The sequence below is a fragment of the Anomaloglossus baeobatrachus genome, chromosome 1 (genome assembly GCF_048569485.1).
Source record: "Anomaloglossus baeobatrachus isolate aAnoBae1 chromosome 1, aAnoBae1.hap1, whole genome shotgun sequence".
NCBI lineage: Eukaryota > Metazoa > Chordata > Amphibia > Anura > Aromobatidae > Anomaloglossus > Anomaloglossus baeobatrachus.
In genome coordinates, this window is record NC_134353.1 from 437,714,682 (window position 1) to 437,733,335 (window position 18,654).

The window sequence follows — 18,654 nt, forward strand, 5'->3', positions numbered from 1 at the left end:
CCAGGTGGCATGCTGGGTAATAAGGGGTTAATACCAGCTTTGTTTTAACAGCTGGTATTAAGCATAAGATTCTTAATGCCACGCCAAGTTTGACCCGGCCATTAAGAATCTCCAATAAAGGGTTAAAAAAAGACACCACACAGAGAAAAAATACTTTATTATAAATAAATACACACACACTTAGGGATTCCATCTTTATTACTCCCTTTCACCCCTGCACAAACCTGGTCTTCTGTCTTCTGTTTTCTTCTACCCATGCAGCTCTGCGATATCATACAGCACAGGGAGTAAGAACGCTGCTCCTCCCCTTGCTGACATTTTCCACTGTCTCTGGGATTGCCCGAGAATACGGGAGGTCTGGCATGCACTCTCATAACGCCTCACTAATAACCTTGATCTTTCTATTTCTCTGTCCCCTGAGTAGGCCATCTTCAATATTCTCCGACAAGACCAGCTGGGTAGGCTTCCTGCCCATCCTCGCAGCAAAAGTATCTTACACTTCTGGGATCTGAACGCAACTCTACTTTTAGTTTGATTAGTACATAGGTGGCCTACCTCTTCAAAATGGACTGGATAGAGTCCTTAGCAAAGAAAAACTCACCAAATGCTTCGTTCTTACATGGACTTTCTTTATTAATGCCCAACCACTGTCCACGCGCCAAGCAGTGCATGATTGTTTCCTATTTACAGATTGGTACATGAGGGAGCAAATTGCTGGCAGAGTTCCTGTTAGGATTGTGTAATGTTTTGTCACAAGGTTTTTTTGTGCGTGCCCTAAGGAAGAGGGTAAGAGAGGTGATGGAGGGTTTCTCGAATATCGCAGAAACTGTACTGACTAAAATCATGTCAGATTATTTTTATTGTACATTATTTTAGAAGAAAGCCAAAGCCATTTTTCCTATTATTAGAGAAAAATTACATTTTAGTTGCCAAATATAGAAAAGACTAAACCCCTTGATCAAAAACCTGTGACCTACAATCAAATACCTCCAGCTCGAAGTAATATCGCTCCAGATAGAGGATTGTAGGTCATTTTGTTTTTAGAAATCTTTCTAGATTTTTTTGGGCAGTGTTCCATAATCTCACTGCTTTTATCATTTCCTTCCTTGTTGATGCAAAACATTGCTTTCGAAAACACTCCTTTGAGGTCTCCTTGTTCTAATAGATATAGAACAAATAGAACACTTTGTATAAATACTTCATTAGGTCTCTATTATTCTTTTGATCTGTGTATTTGTGACATGAAGCATACAAAGGACAGTCAGACAATTTGGTACGTTCTCCAACATAGTAAAACTGTTTGGACAAGTACAAGTAAAATTGATTATACTGTAGATGACAGCCATGACCCAGGTCTGCACAGATCCCAGGATCGATCATTCTCCAGATTGAATTACATACTAACATTTGCCTTGTATATAAAGGAGCTAAGGACAATTTCTAATACAGGTGCATCTCAATAAATTAGAATATCATCAAAAAGTTAATTTATTTCAGTAATTCAATACAAAAGGGGAAACACCTATATAGTCATTATACACAGAGTGATCTGTTTATAGTGTTTATTTCTGATAATGTTGATGATTATGGCTTACAGCCAATGAAAACCCAAAAGTCATTATCTCAGAAAATTAGATTATTATATAAGACCAACTAAAAAAATAACTAAATCATACATATAATATATAGAAAAAATCCTATATATAAATTTGCGCTGAACCACAACAAAATGATTTTGGAAAAAACTATGTAATATATTTTAATTTATTTTATTTTGTTCTCCACTCATGTAATAAAACCAGGGGGTTACACGCAAACTCTAACATAAAATACCATAAATCAATGAAGCAGATGGAGCCTCGGCCGACCGCTCACCTGCTAAATGTTGCAAAAATACAAGTACTTGTATACAATTTGGAGATGTGACAATAACAAAAAGCAAAAAAAGAGAGAAAAAGAAGAGAAAAAGAAAAAAAAAAAAAAAAAAAAAAAGAAAAAATAATATGAATTCGAATAAAAACCTCAGGGAAGGTTTTCTAGTAGTTGACACAGTACACAAAGCAACCCTCCGTTTCAAGGATAGATGACTTCTGTACTGCAGTACCAAAAAGTCCCCAAATAGTGCTTTAAAACATGCACTCCACAAAAGCTGCAGTTGCCTTTACAGGATTACTAAAAACAGCACATCTAGCATAATTGCCGCTCAATATTTGTAAGAATGTAGCAGTTTTAACAGATAGTTGCAATCTCTGTGCTAGAAGTTTCTCAGTTCCTGGATACAAAGTCTCTAGCAGAATATAACAGGCTGTCTGCGCTGTGGATTTCTTTCCCCATGTACCGGAGTAGGAGATTTGAACAGGAACACAGCAGGTTTTCCCTTAACAGGCTCCTGAATTCCTGGAAAGGAGATATCGCCTGAGCGCTTTTTAGAAATACCTGAACACAGGATTGTCAGCGGAGATAAAGGAAATTACTCCCCTGTGTAGGCTCCTGATTTCCTGATAAGAAGATACCGCCAGGGCTCCTGAATTGCAGCAGAGCTCCTAGGTACAGGATCCTTCCAAATTCCAGAGGATTAGCTGGGGCGTTAACCCTTTTCAGCAGATTGAAGATCCAGACGCTTGAATAAACACACGACCCGGCTGTTCCGCCGTGGTAAAGAATATAGGTGCACTGAGCTTGATCCGACACGTGTTTCGGGGGCGTTACCGGTCCCCTTCCTCAAGGATAGCTCAACCACCAGCTGAGACCCTATTTTATACTACAGCTCATTGCAATAACATAACAAACTACAGAAATTTAGGATAAAATAGTATGAAGGCATACGTTTTACTAGTTGGCCACTTGCAAGCCAAAAACTAACACCCTCAATTTAATAGAATAAATGCGACACAATAAATACATAAAATAATTAATTTAAAATTCCATTAACCAATAAAAATGGAAAAAAATGGAAAAAATTATAACACATACATATATATACATACATATACACACATACACACATATATACATACATATATATATACATGCATATACATATGCACACATACATGCATTAATGTACCACCAAACATAGCCAACATAACATAGAAAGACCTAATATCCCTCTTGCCATTAAAAGGAGACCATAAAGGAAAACCATAAAAGAAAAACGCAAATATAGATCATACTCTCAATATAAAACTACAAATATAAATATAAAAGAGTGAAAATATATAAAAAGTAGAAAAATATATAGGAATATAGGAATGTATAAAATATATACCTCTATACACAAAGGAGATAAGAATATAAATATGGATACAAAGACAGATGCAAATATCAATTGAAAGCAAAAAGTTCAATATCATTATTTAGTCCATTAGGTTTTAGAGTGTTGAGCTCAAAGATCCACTGACTCTCAGCTCTGGACATTTTTTTTAATAAAGTCACCACCCCTCCAATCTTTTGTAATTTTCTGAAGGCCCCAAATTTTGGATCCCTCAAGAGATCCACCATGTTTTAGTGTATAATGTTTGGACAGGGGGTGTTTATTGCATTTACTTTTAATATTTCTAATATGCTCACCAATTCTTTTATATAGGGGTCTTATAGTCCTCCCAATATATCTTTTTTGGCAGGGACATTGAATGCAGTAGATCACTCCCTTCGTTTGGCAAGCGACTAGATCCCTAATAACAATCTCTTCCTGTCCTTTAAAAAAACTTTTTCTTGTTTCGCTTTTTATATTCTTGCAAACAATGCATTTTTTACATGGAAAGAAGCCTTTCATGCTCCCGATACTGCCTTTAATCTGTCGGTTAGCCATACTTCTCTGTATACTGGGTGCAACCAGATTTCCTATATTGTTTGCTTTTCTATAGGTAAATCTGGGTGCAATAGGAATGAGATCCCCTATAACTTTATCATCTTTAAGTAAATTCCAATATTTTTTTATAATGTTTTTTAGAATTTTTGCCTGCCCCGTATACTGCAATATTATGGGTACATTAAAGTCATCCAATTTATTTTGTTCCATTGGTATAGTAGCCTTCTTCTGCAGTAACTTTTCCCTTGATATTTGTTTAGTCTGCTGGTTAACATCCTCTAGGAACCCTTCCTTATAGCCTTTCTCCAAACATTTTTTGGCTAAATTGCCTGCCTCTACTTCAAAATCTTCTATTTTGCTACAATTTCTGTAGGCCCTAATATATTGGCTCTTAGGGACATTTAAAAGCCAACTAGGTAGATGGCAACTAGTTAAAGAAATATAGCTATTGCTATCGGTAGGCTTATGATATGTTTTAGTTTCAATTCTACCATCTTCAATAAAAAATATTCAGATCAAGAAATTGAATTGTTTCTTTACTAATGGTAGAAGTAAACTGTAAATGGAAATCATTCCTATTTAAGCCCTCCAAAAATTCAGTGAGGGAACTTTGACTACCCGACCAGATGAACAAACTGTCGTCGATGAAACGACGCCAGAGGACCAGGTTCTCCCGAATCACGCCACCAAGGTATATGGTAGACTCCTCCCACTTACCCATATATAGGTTAGCGTAACTCGGTGCCCCACCGCTGCAAATATTAATTTGTGCCATTACGGAAAAAATTGTGATTAAGTATGAATTGGATACATTCCCCCCAAAAAACTACTTGCTTTTGTGAAAAAAATCCAGATTTTTCTAAAAAATACTTAGAGGCTTCACACCCTTTCTCATGTTCTATAGTCGTATACAATGAGGTTACATCAATTGAACCAAATATAAAATTATCCTCCCATTTTATTTCCTGTAGAAGTTGTAAGACCTGAGTACTATCCTTCAAGTAGGCTGGCAGTAATGGGACACACTTCTGAAGATGGATGTCTATAAATTTAGAGAGATTGGCTGTTAAACAGCCAATCCCTGATATGATGGGGCGTCCCGGTGGATTTTGTAATGTTTTATGGATTTTAGGTATATGATAGAATACTGCCAGCCTAGGTGATGGATTCATTATGAACTGGCCTTCATTCTTATTCAAAATTCCTTGGTCCCAACCCTTTTTAACTAGATGGTTTAATTCTTCTTTAAAACCAATTGTGGGATCAGATTTCAAAACCTCATACGTACTCCTATCGCCCAAGAGTCGTGCTGTTTCCCTTTCATAATCCACCGAATCCATAATCACTATACCTCCACCTTTGTCAGCTGGACGTATAGTGATTTCTTTGTTATCCTGCAATTGTTTAATTGCAAGTTTTTCCTTTTGCGTTAAATTATTACATATTCCATTTTTTACAGGTTTTTTAATTTGTCTTATGTCATTAACAACACATTTTTGAAAGGTGAGCAACGAATCTGAGTATTCATTGAGTGGGTGAAAATTTGATTTACATCCAAGATCAGTATTTTTCCCCTCGGCCAAGACTGGTATATTGGGAGTATCACTAACTTGTTTCAATACAGGATTTTTTATAAAGTGTTTTTTCAAAACTAGTTTCCTCATAAATTGCTTAATTCCGATAAACGCTTGGAATTTATTAAAACCCGTAGACGGAGCAAATTTCAAACCTTTCTGTAATAAGGATATCTCACTCTTGGTCAATTGGTGCTGGCTAAGATTAAAATTTTTTTGTGGGTCTTTTGCTACCTGATTACTCATTTTCTTTTTTGGCGAGTTTCCCTCCTCTACAGCCCCTCTTGCGTTTCTTTTTCCTACCATGTAAAAATCCATAGTGGAGAGATTCTAATTCCTTTATGTTGATTACTAGTGTTACCCCCACTTTTCCGTGTGTTTTTTGGGGGTTGTACACTCCCCACTCTTTTACTGCTACGTAGACTAGTACCTTCCCCTGTTGAATTCAATCTCTGAGTTCGAGAAATAGAGGGTTGGTTAATCCTGCTAGTATTTTCAAGCTGTAAATTAGTGACTTCACTACTTGAAGTCATTTGGCTGCTGGTGGGGATATCATTTAGCTGGACAATCGACGTATCTATAGAGTCAACCAATAAATGTTGTGTTAGAAGATCCACAGATGTTTCATGTACTGAAAAATTATTAATATTTAATATTGATTTCCTCTTCAATTACCAATTCCCTTTCCGGGGTACATACAACCTCATCAATGATTTCAAGTTGGCTATTATCCATTGAACTCCTTCTATTGTTCCTAGAGGGAATATTTGAATTAGAATTTTCTTTATTAGAGTACACTGACAAACCTAAATCTCTCCCATATTTTTTCTCCTTTTTAACAATAATTTCTCTTTCCTTAACCTGTATACGTTTTAAAATATTTTTTGATAAGTTAGTAATCTCAAAATTATTTTTAAATGGTTTGATTTCCTCAAACAGTTGGAGGATTGGATTTTTACTGCTCATTAATTGTTTTTTTCTTTTATCTATAATGAACTGAACCGCTTTTCTAGAAAAAATCTTTAAACGGGTCCTCCCATTCTACTAGGGTCTGTCGATCCCCAATATCCCCTGAGAGAGCCTTGGTGACCACCAAACCTTTTGGGATATCAGCCTCCAAGTACCTCTCTAGGGTAGCTACTTCCCATAAATCACGCATTTCCTTTAATAGCAGCTGTTCCAATTCCCTTAGTTTATTCTTTATACTTGTAATATTATTCACATCTTCATTGCCCACATCAGAATGTTCTGAGTAGACCTTATGGTCTCCTTTTAATGGCAAGAGGGATATTAGGTCTTTCTATGTTATGTTGGCTATGGTTGGTGGTACATTAATGCATGTATGTGTGCATATGTATATGCATGTATATATATATATATGTATGTATATATGTGTGTATGTGTGTATATGTATATATATGTATGTGTTATAATTTTTTCCAATTTTTTCCATTTTTATTGGTTAATGGAATTTTAAATTAATTATTTTATGTATTTGTGTCGTATTTATTCTATTAAATTGAGGGTGTTAGTTTTTGGCTTGCAAGTGGCCAACTAGTAAAACGTATGCCTTCATACTATTTTATCCTAAATTTCTGTAGTTTGTTATGTTATTGCAATGAGCTGTAGTATAAAATAGGGTCTCAGCTGGTGGTTGAGCTATCCTTGAGGAAGGGGACCGGTAACGCCCCCGAAACACGTGTCGGATCAAGCTCAGTGCACCTATATTCTTTTCCACGGCGGAACAGCCGGGTCGTGTGTTTATTCAAGCGTCTGGATCTTCAATCTGCTGAAAAGGGTTAACGCCCCAGCTAATCCTCTGGAATTTGGAAGGATCCTGTACATAGGAGCTCTGCTGCAATTCAGGAGCCCTGGCGGTATCTTCTTATCAGGAAATCAGGAGCCTACACAGGGGAGTATTTTCCTTTATCTCCGCTGAAAATCCTGTGTTCAGGTATTTCTAAAAAGCGCTCAGGCGATATCTCCTTTCCAGGAATTCAGGAGCCTGTTAAGGGAAAACCTGCTGTGTTCCTGTTCAAATCTCCTACTCCGGTACATGGGGAAAAAAATCCACAGCGCAGACAGCCTGTTATATTATGCTAGAGACTTTGTATCCAGGAACTGAGAAACTTCTAGCACAGAGATTGCAACTATCTGTTAAAACTGCTACATTCTTACAAATATTGAGCGGCAATTATGCTAGATGTGCTGTTTTTAGTAATCCTGTAAAGGCAACTGCAGCTTTTGTGGAGTGCATGTTTTAAAGCACTATTTGGGGACCTTTTGGTACTGCAGTACAGAAGTCATCTATCCTTGAAACGGAGGGTTGCTTTGTGTACTGTGTCAACTACTAGAAAACCTTCCCTGAGGTTTTTATTCGAATTCGTATTATTATTTTTTATTTTTCTTTTTTTTTTTTTTTCTTTTTCTCTTCTTTTTCTCTCTTTTTTTGCTTTTTGCTATTGTCGCATCTCCAAATTGTATACAAGTACTTGTATTTTTGCAACATTTAGCAGGTGAGCGGTCGGCCGAGGCTCCATCTGCTTCATTGATTTATGGTATTTTATGTTAGAGTTTGCGTGTAACCCCCTGGTTTTATTACATGAGTGGAGAACAAAATAAAATAAATTAAAATATATTACATAGTTTTTTCCAAAATCATTTTGTTGTGGTTCAGCGCAAATTTATATATAGGATTTTTTCTATATATTACATGTATGATTTAGTTATTTTCAGGCAATAAAAGGGTTTTTGCCTAAAAAATTAGCTGCAGAACCATTTGAAACATTGGGTTTTAGCGCTGACCCTCTACTTATTTTGTATCCAACTAAAAAAATGATTTTAAACTCAGAAATGTTGGCCTACTGAAAAGTATGTACAGTAAATGCACTCCATACTTGGTCGGGACTCCTTTTGCATGAATTTCTGCATCAATGCGGCTTGGAGTGGAAGCGATCAGCCTGTGACACTGCTGAGGTGTTATGAAAGCCCAGGTTGCTTTGATAGCAGCCTTCAGCTCGTCTGCATTGTTGTGTCTGGTGTCTCCCATCTTCCTCTTGACAATGCCTCATAGATTCTCTATGAGGTTTAGGTCGGGCGAGTTTGCTGGCCAATCAAGCACAGATATACTATGGTTTTTAAACCAGGTATTTGTACTTTTGGCAGTATGGACATGTGCCAAGTCCCGCTGGAAAATTTAAATGTCCGTCTCCAAAAAGCTTGTTGGCAGAGGGAAGCATGAAGTGCTCTAAAATTAACTGGTAGGTGGCTGCAGTGACTTTGGTCTTGATAAAACACAGTGGACCTACACTAGCAGATGAGATGGCTCCCCAAACCATCACTGATTGTGGAAATGTCACACTAGACTTCAAGCAGCTTGTTTTGTGTGCCTTTCCACTCTTCCTTGAGGCTCTGGAACCTTGATTTCCAAATGAAATGCAAAATTTATTTTTATTTGAAAACAACTTGGACCACTGAGCAACAGTCCAGTTCTTTTTCTCCTTGGCCCAGGTAAGACGCTTCTTGCGTTGTCTATTGGTCATGAGTGGTTTGGCACAAGGAATGCAACAGTTGTAGCCCATGTCCTGGATACGTCTGTATGTGGTGGCTCTTGAAGCAGTGACTCCAGCAGCAGTCCACTCCTTATGAATCTCCCCCAAAGTTTTGAATGGCCTTTTCTTAACATTCCTATAAAGGCTGCGGTTATCCCCGTTGCTTGTGCACCTCTTTCTACCACACTTTTTTTCCTTCCACTCAACTTTCCATTAATATGCTTGGATACAGCACTCTGTGAACAGCCAGCTTCTTTAACAATGACCTTTTGTGACTTACCCTCCTTGTGAAGTGTGTCTAACTGCCTTCTAGACATCTGTCAAGTCAGCAGTCTTCCCCATGATTGTATAGCCTACTGAACCAGACTAAAGGTCCCGTCGCACACAACGAGATCGCTAACGAAATTGTTGCTGAGTCACAGTTTCTGTGACGCAGCAACGATCTCGCCAGCGATCTCGTTATGTGTGTCACCTACCAGCGATTAGGCCCCTGCTGTGAGATCGCTAGTCGTAGCCGAATGGTCCGGACCATTTTCTTCAAAGGCGATGTCCTGCTGGGCAGAGTGCATCGCTGTGTTTGATGCCTACCAACGACCTCCTAACACGGTCCCAACACCCGCCGAGATCGTTATACAGGTAGCTGATCGTTACTGTGTCGTTGGTAATGTCTAACTGTGTGACATCTTACCAGCGATCCTTATCAGGTCGTATCGTTGTCAGGATCGCTGGTAAGTCGTTGTGTGTGACTGGGCCTTAAGGGACCTTTTTAAACACTTAGGAAGCCTTTGAAGTTGTTTTCTGGCAATTCTAATTTTCTGAGATATTGACTTTTGGGTTTTCATTGGCTGTAAACCTTAATCAACATTAACAGAAATAAACACTTGAAAGAGATCACTCTGTGTGTAATGACTCTGTATAATATGTGTTTCACTTTTTGTATTAAATTACTGAAATAAAATTAACTTTTCGGTGATATTCTAATTTATTGAGATGCACCTGTGTCAGTCTTGTCAGATTACATTCTGTTCTGGCAATGCTGAAGGAAGATTGGATGTGTTTAGAATCATGCGTTGTCATTTAAAATGTTTTGGTGTTTGCTTTATACCTAATGAACCCTGTTGTGTTGTCTTTTAGGAATTCATAGCTGTGAGTCAACTTAGGAGAAGTACACAGGGGAAGATCCTTTGCTTTTATGGTCCACCAGGAGTAGGAAAAACCAGTATTGCTCGCTCTATTGCCCATGCATTGAACAGGGAATATTTCCGGTTCAGTGTAGGTGGGATGACTGACGTGGCTGAAATTAAGGGCCACAGGTGAGTTATATTTCTAAATATTGGATTATTTATTTTTTTAGCACCATTATTCATTCAATGCAGAATGCGATAAACGGCACTTGTTTTCAGCATCACAACCTAAATGTTATTTCCCAAATAGCAAGTTTTTTGGGAAAACCTTGCTGATTGTTTGAAGTCCAACTGCTGGGACCTCCAGGGTTCCCACGATTATGGCTTAGTAACCCCAAAAAACAAGGAATTAGAACCTACTGGTAATGATGTATCCAGGAGTCCATCATGACAGCACCACAGGAGTTGTCCTTTGACCTCTACAGGGACAGGAAAAGACAAGAGGTTAAAATCCCCTGCCACCCCAACCTCCTCTGGACTTCTCAAAGTACCACACAGGATGGGTAGAACACAATTTTATTATTGCTTCCTTCATACAATGTTTTTTTTTTTTTTAAACTCGTTTTATTGAAAGTTAAGTAAATCATTACATTAGAGAATAAGTCAGCAAATTGTACAGTAAAAAAGGTACATGTAAACTGGTTGATAATCAGGGTAATAAAGCAACAACAATCAAGTCAACGTCTATTACTTTCAGCATGGTCATAGTACATCAAACATAGCAAAGGTGTCAGCTCGCGAGACATATCCATCTTAAGGCAAAAAGCCCATATTGTCAGGGAGAGTACAACCCAGGTTTCAGGGATCTCGTAATATCCCTGATATAGTGTATCATGAATCACATGTGTCTCCTTTCCGCCTACCGGGGCACTATTGGCTATTATTGCGATAATACCGATTGTAGGTTATCAGCCAGAGAACCGGGTGATCTTCCAGTCAAGGGCGATCCCATCCATCTACCCCATATTTTGTCGAATTTATTTAAAGAGCCTCTTGTCTTATAAACAAATTGTTCTGACGGAATTATAGCATTTACCAATGCAATCCAAGAGGCTCTAGTTGGGGGATGATTGCTCATCCAATTTAGTATAATGCCCTTCCGGGCCAGAAAAAGGACCTTTTTTATTAATAGATTCTCATCTTGGGACCAGGAGTGTACATCTACCACACCAAATAGGCAGAGGATTGGGCACATAGCAACCGCTTTTTGAAGTATGGCGGAAAGAGTCGTTACAATCTCACTCCAATAGGAGAGAATGACTCGGCAATCTCATATCATGTGCCAGAAATCAGCACCGTCTCTCCCGCATCTCGGACAGCCCATCCCCACTGATTTATTCGTCTTTTTCATCTTGTTCAATCTCTGGGGAGTGATATAACTTTGGTGTATTATATATAACTGAATCAGTCTATTATTAAAGGGGTGGTTCACCCATTTTTTTTATTTTCTGTAGAAGTTCTACTTACAATTCTAGGTATTTTCTCCATTGGCTTGTATTTCCATTTCTGGCACTGAGCGGCGCTATGCTGCACGCTCAGTGCCTGTCACATGACCCCCTGGAGCTGTGGCCGCCAGCATCCTCTGACGTCCCGGCATTTCCGGGCTCTCAAACTGGACGGGTACGTCAGAGGAGGCTGGCACCACTCAGATTGAGTGACAGGGCTGTGGGCGGTGACTACCGCACGTCACAGCTCAGCATCGAGGGGAGGATCCGAAGGACGTCACTGTGGAGCCGGCTAAGCGTCCTGCAGATGGTGAGGCGCGGGGCGCCAGTGTGCAGTACAGGGGGGGGTTCTTCAGCTGAATTTCCCCCTGCACGTAAGTATGTGCTCACACTCTCCACCCGCCCGCTCTGCTGCGATGTCAGGAGAGCGGCCGGTGTCGGGCAGTGTGATCATCTGCTCCTCCCAGCAGCAAGACACTGACAGGCATGTCACCGCTGTGCTCTGCCATCTGTCCTGCTGCATGGGACCAACTGTCTGCACTCTGTCACCTGCACCACAAGTCACAGAGTGGAGACAGTTTGTGACAGAGCACCTCTGCCCCCCCCTCTTCTTTCCCCACTCTTCTCCCCCCCTCTCTCTCTTCTCCCCCCTCTCTCTCTTCTCCCCCCCTCTCTCTCTTTCCCCCCCTCTCTCTCTTCTCCCCCCCTCTCTCTCTTCTCCCCCCCTCTCTCTTCTCCCCCCCTCTCTCTCTTCTCCCCCCCTCTCTCTCTTCTCCCCCCCTCTCTCTTCCCCCCCCTCTCTCTCCCCCCCTCTCTCTTCTCCCCCCCTCTCTCTTCTCCCCCCTCTCTTCCCCTCCCTCTCTTCCCCCCCCTCTCTTCTCCCCCCTCTCTTCTCCCCCCTCTCTCTTCCCCCCCTCTCTCTTCCCCCCCTCTCTCTTCTCCCCCCCTCTCTCTTCTCCCCCCCTCTCTCTCTTCTCCCCCCCTCTCTCTCTCTCCCCCCTCTCTCTCCCCCCTCTCTCTCTTCTCCCCCCTCGCTCTCTTCTCCCCCCTCTCTCTCTTCTCCCCCCTCTCTCTCTTCTCCCCCCTCTCTCTCTTCTCCCCCCCTCGCTCTCTTCTCCCCCCCTCTCTCTCTTCTCCCCCCCTCTCTCTCTTCTCCCCCCCTCGCTCTCTTCTCCCCCCTCGCTCTCTTCTCCCCCATCTCTCTCTTCTCCCCCCCTCTCTCTCTTCTCCCCCCCTCTCTCTCTTCTCCCCCCTCTCTCTCTTCTCCCCCCCTCTCTCTCTTCTACCCCCTCTCTCTCTTCTCCCCCCCTCGCTCTCTTCTCCCCCCATCTCTCTCTTCTCCCCCCCTCTCTCTTCTCCCCCCTCTCTCTCTTCTCCCCCCCCTCTCTCTCTTCTCCCCCCCCTCTCTCTCCCCCCCCCTCTCTCTTCTCCCCCCCTCCATCTTCTCCCCCCCTCCCTCTTCTCCCCCCCCTCCCTCTTCTCCCCCCCCTCTCTCTTCTCCCCCCCTCTCTCTTCTCCCCCCCTCTCTCTTCTCCCCCCTCTCTCTCTTCTCCCCCCCCTCTCTCTTCTCCCCCCCCTCTCTCTCTTCTCCCACCCCTCTCTCTCTTCTCCCCCCCTCTCTCTCTTCTCCCCCCCTCTCTCTCTTCTCCCTCCTCTCTCTCTTCTCCCCCCTCTCTCTCTTCTCCCCCCTCTCTCTCTTCTCCCCCTCTCTCTCTCTTCTCCCCCCCGCCCGCTCTCTTTCCCCCCCGCTCGCTCTCTTTCCCCCCCGCTCGCTCTTTCCCCCCTCTCTCGCTCTCTTTTCCTCCACCCCGCTCGCTCTCTTTTCCTCCACCCCGCTCGCTCTCTTTTCCTCCACCCCGCTCGCTCTTTTTCCTCGCTCTCCCCTGGCATGGTCAGTACAGAAATCTCTCCATCGTGGAGGGGTGAGCGGGAGTAATAAACATGGAGTCCCTACTGTGTCTGTGTATTTATTTCTAATAAAGTATTTTTCTCTGTGTGATGTCTTTTTTTTTTTTTTAAACCCTTTGTTGGAGATTCTTAATGGCCAGGTTAAACTTGGCCTGACATTAAGAATCTCGGGCTTTATACCAGCTGGTAAAACATAGCTGGTATTAACCCCTTATTACCCAGCGTGCCACCTACCACCAGGGCCACTGGAAGAGTTGGATACAGCGCCTGAAGATTGGGCTTCTATGAAAGCGCCATTTTCTGGGGCAGCTCTGGACTGCAATTCGCAGTGGGGGGCCCAGAAAGTTTGGGCACCCTGCACTGTGGATTCCAATCCCCAGCTGCCTAGTTGTACCTGGCTGGACTCAAAAATTTGGCGAAGCCCACATCATTTTTTTTTTTTTAATTATTTCATGGAATTCATGAAAAAAAAGGGCTTCTCTATATTTTTGGTTCCCAGCCGGGTACAACTAGGCAGCTGGGGGTTGGGGGCAGCCCGTAGCTGCCTGCTGTACCTGGCTAGCATACAAAAATATGGCGAAGCCCACGTCATTTTCTTAAAAAATGTTTTCAGGGAAAAACCTTTATAAAAAAAAAATGCTTCCCTGCATTTCTATTGCCAGTGAAAGTAACACCAAGCAGCGGGGGCTAGCAGCCAGTAGCTGCTTTGGTTACCCTTAGCAATAGAAAATGCAGCGGGAGCCCACAAACAATGTGATTTTTTTGTTTTTTTTATTTTGAATAAATTTTTTTAAAAAAAAATCGGCATGGGCTTCGCCCATCGAGCACCAGAGCATTTTACTGCTCAATTCATCCCAAGTAATCAGATGACTCCAGTGTCGGTCGATTACTTGTTCTGTGTCCCCCTGCATCCATCGCAGCATGTACGGGCTGTGAGGTCAGCGGAGTGGAGACAGTGACATGCTCTGCTCTGACACATAGTGTGCTGCATGTCACTATCTTTCTCCACTCTGGTACTTGTTGTGCAGGTGACCGGATGCTACATGTCACTAACTGTCTCCACTATGGGACTTGTTGTGCAGGTGAGAGTGTATACAGTTGGTACTATGCAGCAGAAATCACAGAGTGGGGCAGTTAGTGACATGTATCATCCGGTCACCTGCACAACAAGTCCCAGAGTGGAGACAGTGACATGCTCTGCTCTGACACATAGTGTGCTGCATGTCACTATCTTTCACCACTCTGGTACTTGTTGTGCAGGTGACCGGATGCTGCATTTCACTGTCTCCACTCTGGGACTTGTTGTGCAGGTGACCGGATGATACATGTCACTAACTGCCCCACTCTGAGACTTGTTCAGGTGGGAGTGTATACAGTTGGAACAATGCAGCAGAAGTCACAGTGGAGCAAGTTAGTGACATGTATCATCCGGTCACCTGCACAAGTCCCAGAGTGGATACAGTGACATGCAGCACACTATGTGTCAGAGCAGAGCATGTCACCAACTTGCTCTGCTCTGTCACCTGCGGTGCTGCATGTCACGTTTTTGCCGCGATTTGGTGCGTTTTTTGCTGCGTTTTTGCTCACTGCGTTTTTAATCAGTGCACAATGCCATTAAAGATTGTTGATGAAAAAAAAAAAAGGTCTGATGTCATTTCCTTATTCAAAATGTTCATTGTATGCAGGAGAGCAGACAGAAGCTGCAGAACTACAAGGCTCAGCATCCTCCATCCAGGACTGTATGCAGTTTTTTACCCAAAAAGAAAAAAAAAAAAATGACATGGGCTTCGCCATATTTTTGTATGCTAGCCGGGTACAGCAGGCAGGTACGGGCTGCCCCCAACCCCAGCTGCCTAGTTGTACCCGGCTGGGAACCAAAAATATAGAGAAGCCCTTTTTTTTTTAATTATTTCTTGAATTTCATGAAATAATTTTAAAAAAAAAATGACGTAAGCTTCGCCTAATTTTGGTGTCCAGCCGGGTACAACTAGGCAGCTGGGGATTGGAATCCACAGTGAAGGGTGCCCAAGCTTTCTGGGCACCCCCACTGCGAATTGCAGTCCGCAGCCACCCCAGAAAATGGCGCTTTCATAGAAGCGCCATCTTCTGGCGCTGTATCCAACTCTTCCAGCTGCCCTGATGCCGGGTGGCTAGCTGGGTAATAATGGAGTTAGGGCTAGCTGTATATTATCAGCTAGCCCTAAGCCCGAAATTCATGTTGTCACGCCAATATTAGACATGGCCACCATGAATTTCTAGTAATGATAAAAAAAAAAACACAACACCCAGAAAATATTTTTTATTAGAAATAAAATACAACACAATTAGTGACTCCATCTTTATTGAAATAAACCCCCCTCCGCAGTAATCCTGGGTTAGGGTCCCGCGCCGTCCAATCCGGATCCAATATCATCTGATCGGTTTGCTGGAAGGCATACCGATCAGATGATGTCAGGTTAAACTACGTGAATCACACCACACATCAGCTGATTGTATAAAAGCCGATTATACAATCAGCTGATGCATCAGTAGAAAAAATAAATAAATAAATAAATACGTCTGTGCTGATTACCGGCAGCTTCTGCAGGGGAGTCTGATCCTGGCCCATCACTGCAGGAGCTGCCGGTAATCAGCTGATGAAGTCCCCTGACGGCAGGATCAGCTGATAGCCGGCCGCCGGCACCGCGAGAATCGATCAGCTGATGCGTCAGGTGACTGCATCAGGTGATCCACCACCAGGTCCTGCAAGCTTCGTACGTGCCCCGGGGAGACTGCACACAGCCGAAGCGGCGGTACCGGGACAGGGGTTGGAAGCAGGCATGGCACCGGGACCCTGCAGACAGGTGAGTATGACATACACACACACATACACACTCACACTGTATATACACACACACACACTGTATACACGCACACACTGTATATACACACACACTGTATATACGCACACACACTGTATATACGCGCACACATACACATACACTGTATATACGCGCACACACACTTTCTTCCCCTGGCTGTGTAGAGCTGCTGCTGTCTCTGTGTGATTGCTCTCAGTGCACATCCACTGGGAAGAGGCAGGGAGGAGGGTTTGGGTGGGAGCAGAGTGGGTGTATTAGACACAATGGGTGTGTTAGATAAGCTAGACACCGCCCTAGAGCCACAAAGAATTCTGGGACTTGTAGGAACTGAACACAGGAAGTCAGAGGAGAGATTAACCCCATCAGAGCTGGAGCCAGCAATGAGCATGTGCTGCTAGTGCACAATAAAAGGTAATTTTGCTGAAAAAACATAATAGATGTGTTGAGGGGCACATATTAGCAAGATTTATCAGAAAAAAAAAAAATCAGTTTTGGTAACTGGACAACTTCTTTAACTGCAGGAGAGACCAGCGTGTGGGATTCGACAATGTCGTCCCACACTACATCATCAATTTCAGGGATCCTGGCACTCCACCTCTCACGGACAGAAAGAGAACTGTTCATGGCCTTGGCCCGAATGAGGGAGGAGTATAGTTTAGAAATAAGACCACCAGGGCCCTGTGATCTAATAATTCCAATGACTGGGAAGGAAGAGAATCTAACCCCACAGCCAGAGAACTGAGCTCGAAAGGCGTGCCTAATCTGGAGATACTGAAACCCATGAGATTCCGGCAAATCGAATTCTGTCCGCAGTTGTGCAAAGGGGCGGAGTTCACCATCCCGGACCAATGATCCCAGGGAGACTATTCCGCGATTCCTCCATTCGCCAAACCCCGGCAACCCACAAAAGTGTGGAAGGTCCAGGTTATCCCATATGGGTGTCTCAGTTGGTACATCATGAAATCCGAATACGGCTTTAGCCTCTTTCCAGATCCTGGCCCCCAATTTGTGCATCGGGAGGACACGACCCTCAGGGGCCCTCCTGTGATCCATCAGCAACGGCCACAGGAGATCCACACCTGTGAACTCTGCCAGGAGTCCCTCCGGAGAACCCCTAACCCCGGGGAGTGTCCATTGACCCAGATATTTCAACTGTCCAGCCAGGTAGTATATATAAAGATCAGGAAGGGCCATACCCCCCATGTCCTTGGGTCTCTGTAATTTGGCCAATTGGACCCTTGATCTGGACGTGCCCCAGACAAAGGTGATCATTAAAGATTCCAGGGACCGAAAGAAAGAGCGGGGAATCTGTACAAATACATGCTGGGTAATATAGAGACACTTTGGTTGCACTATCATTTTAAGGAGGTTAATCCTTCCCGCCACTGATAGCGGGAGTTGGCTCCATCTATTAAATTTCTCCCCGAAGTATGATAATAAGGGGGCAATATTTCTTGCTATCATCTCCGAAGGGCTTCCCGCCAGTATAATTCCAAGGTATTTAAAATGATCCACCACCGGAACCCTACATATGCGGTCGTGCACCAGATCCTCTGTTCCGAGACAGAAAGAGGAGGTACGACTTTGACCAGTTTATTGACAGACCCGAGAACTCCCCAAATCGATCAATCAATTGCACGGCTCTAGGAATGGAGGAATCCGGATCAGATGCAAACAGTAACAAGTCGTCTGCATACAAAGACAAACGTTCATCTCCCTTACGGTGTCTCACTCCCCGGTAAATTGGATCCGCTCGAATGCGCACCGCCAGCGGTTCCATGGCAAGGGCGAACAGGAGAGGGGATAGGGGACATCCCTGTCTGGTTCCCCTCCCCAAAGGGATAGTTTCCGACACCCCGCCACCCACCTGAATGTTAGCAGATGGAGCTTTATATATAATCTCAATCCATCTGATAAATTCGTTGCCGAAACCAAATGCCCGCAGCACCTCCAGCAGGTATGGCCATTCTATAGAGTCGAAGGCTTTGGCCGCATCCAGGGAGACCAGAGCCCAATCCTCCTCTAACTTGGTGCCCATCTGTAAGACCACCTGCGCCCTCCTCAGATTATCCGAGGTACTCCTACCCGGGATGAATCCCGACTGATCCTCATGTACTATAGAGGAGACCACTTTATTGAGTCTAGTTGCTAGAATTTTGGTAAGAATTTTGTAATCAGAGTTCAACAAAGTGATCGGTCTGTACGAGCCACAATCCAATGGATCCTTATCTGGTTTCAATAGTAGGACGATGGTTGCCTCATAAAAGGAATCAGGCAACCGTCCCCTGCAGAACGAAGCCTCAACCGTTTCCAGGAGGGC

The 18,654-nt window shown here is 43.1% G+C and overlaps 2 protein-coding genes across 4 annotated transcripts in view; one reads left to right on the forward strand and one right to left on the reverse strand.

The window, feature by feature from the left end:
* LONP1 (lon peptidase 1, mitochondrial) overlaps positions 1-18,654 on the forward strand; it is an 829,185-nt gene that overhangs the window by 330,607 nt on the left and 479,924 nt on the right. For both annotated transcript variants that reach the window (XM_075352644.1, XM_075352645.1), the window contains exon 10: positions 10,071-10,249. In XM_075352644.1, coding sequence (XP_075208759.1) covers positions 10,071-10,249 — 179 coding nt within the window. The remainder of the gene's footprint in view (positions 1-10,070; positions 10,250-18,654) is intronic.
* Positions 1-18,654, reverse strand: part of LOC142316741 (syncytin-B-like) — a 106,073-nt gene that overhangs the window by 8,259 nt on the left and 79,160 nt on the right. For both annotated transcript variants that reach the window (XM_075352646.1, XM_075352647.1), the window contains exon 2: positions 10,481-10,539. The gene's annotated coding sequence lies outside the window, so the exon portion shown is untranslated. The remainder of the gene's footprint in view (positions 1-10,480; positions 10,540-18,654) is intronic.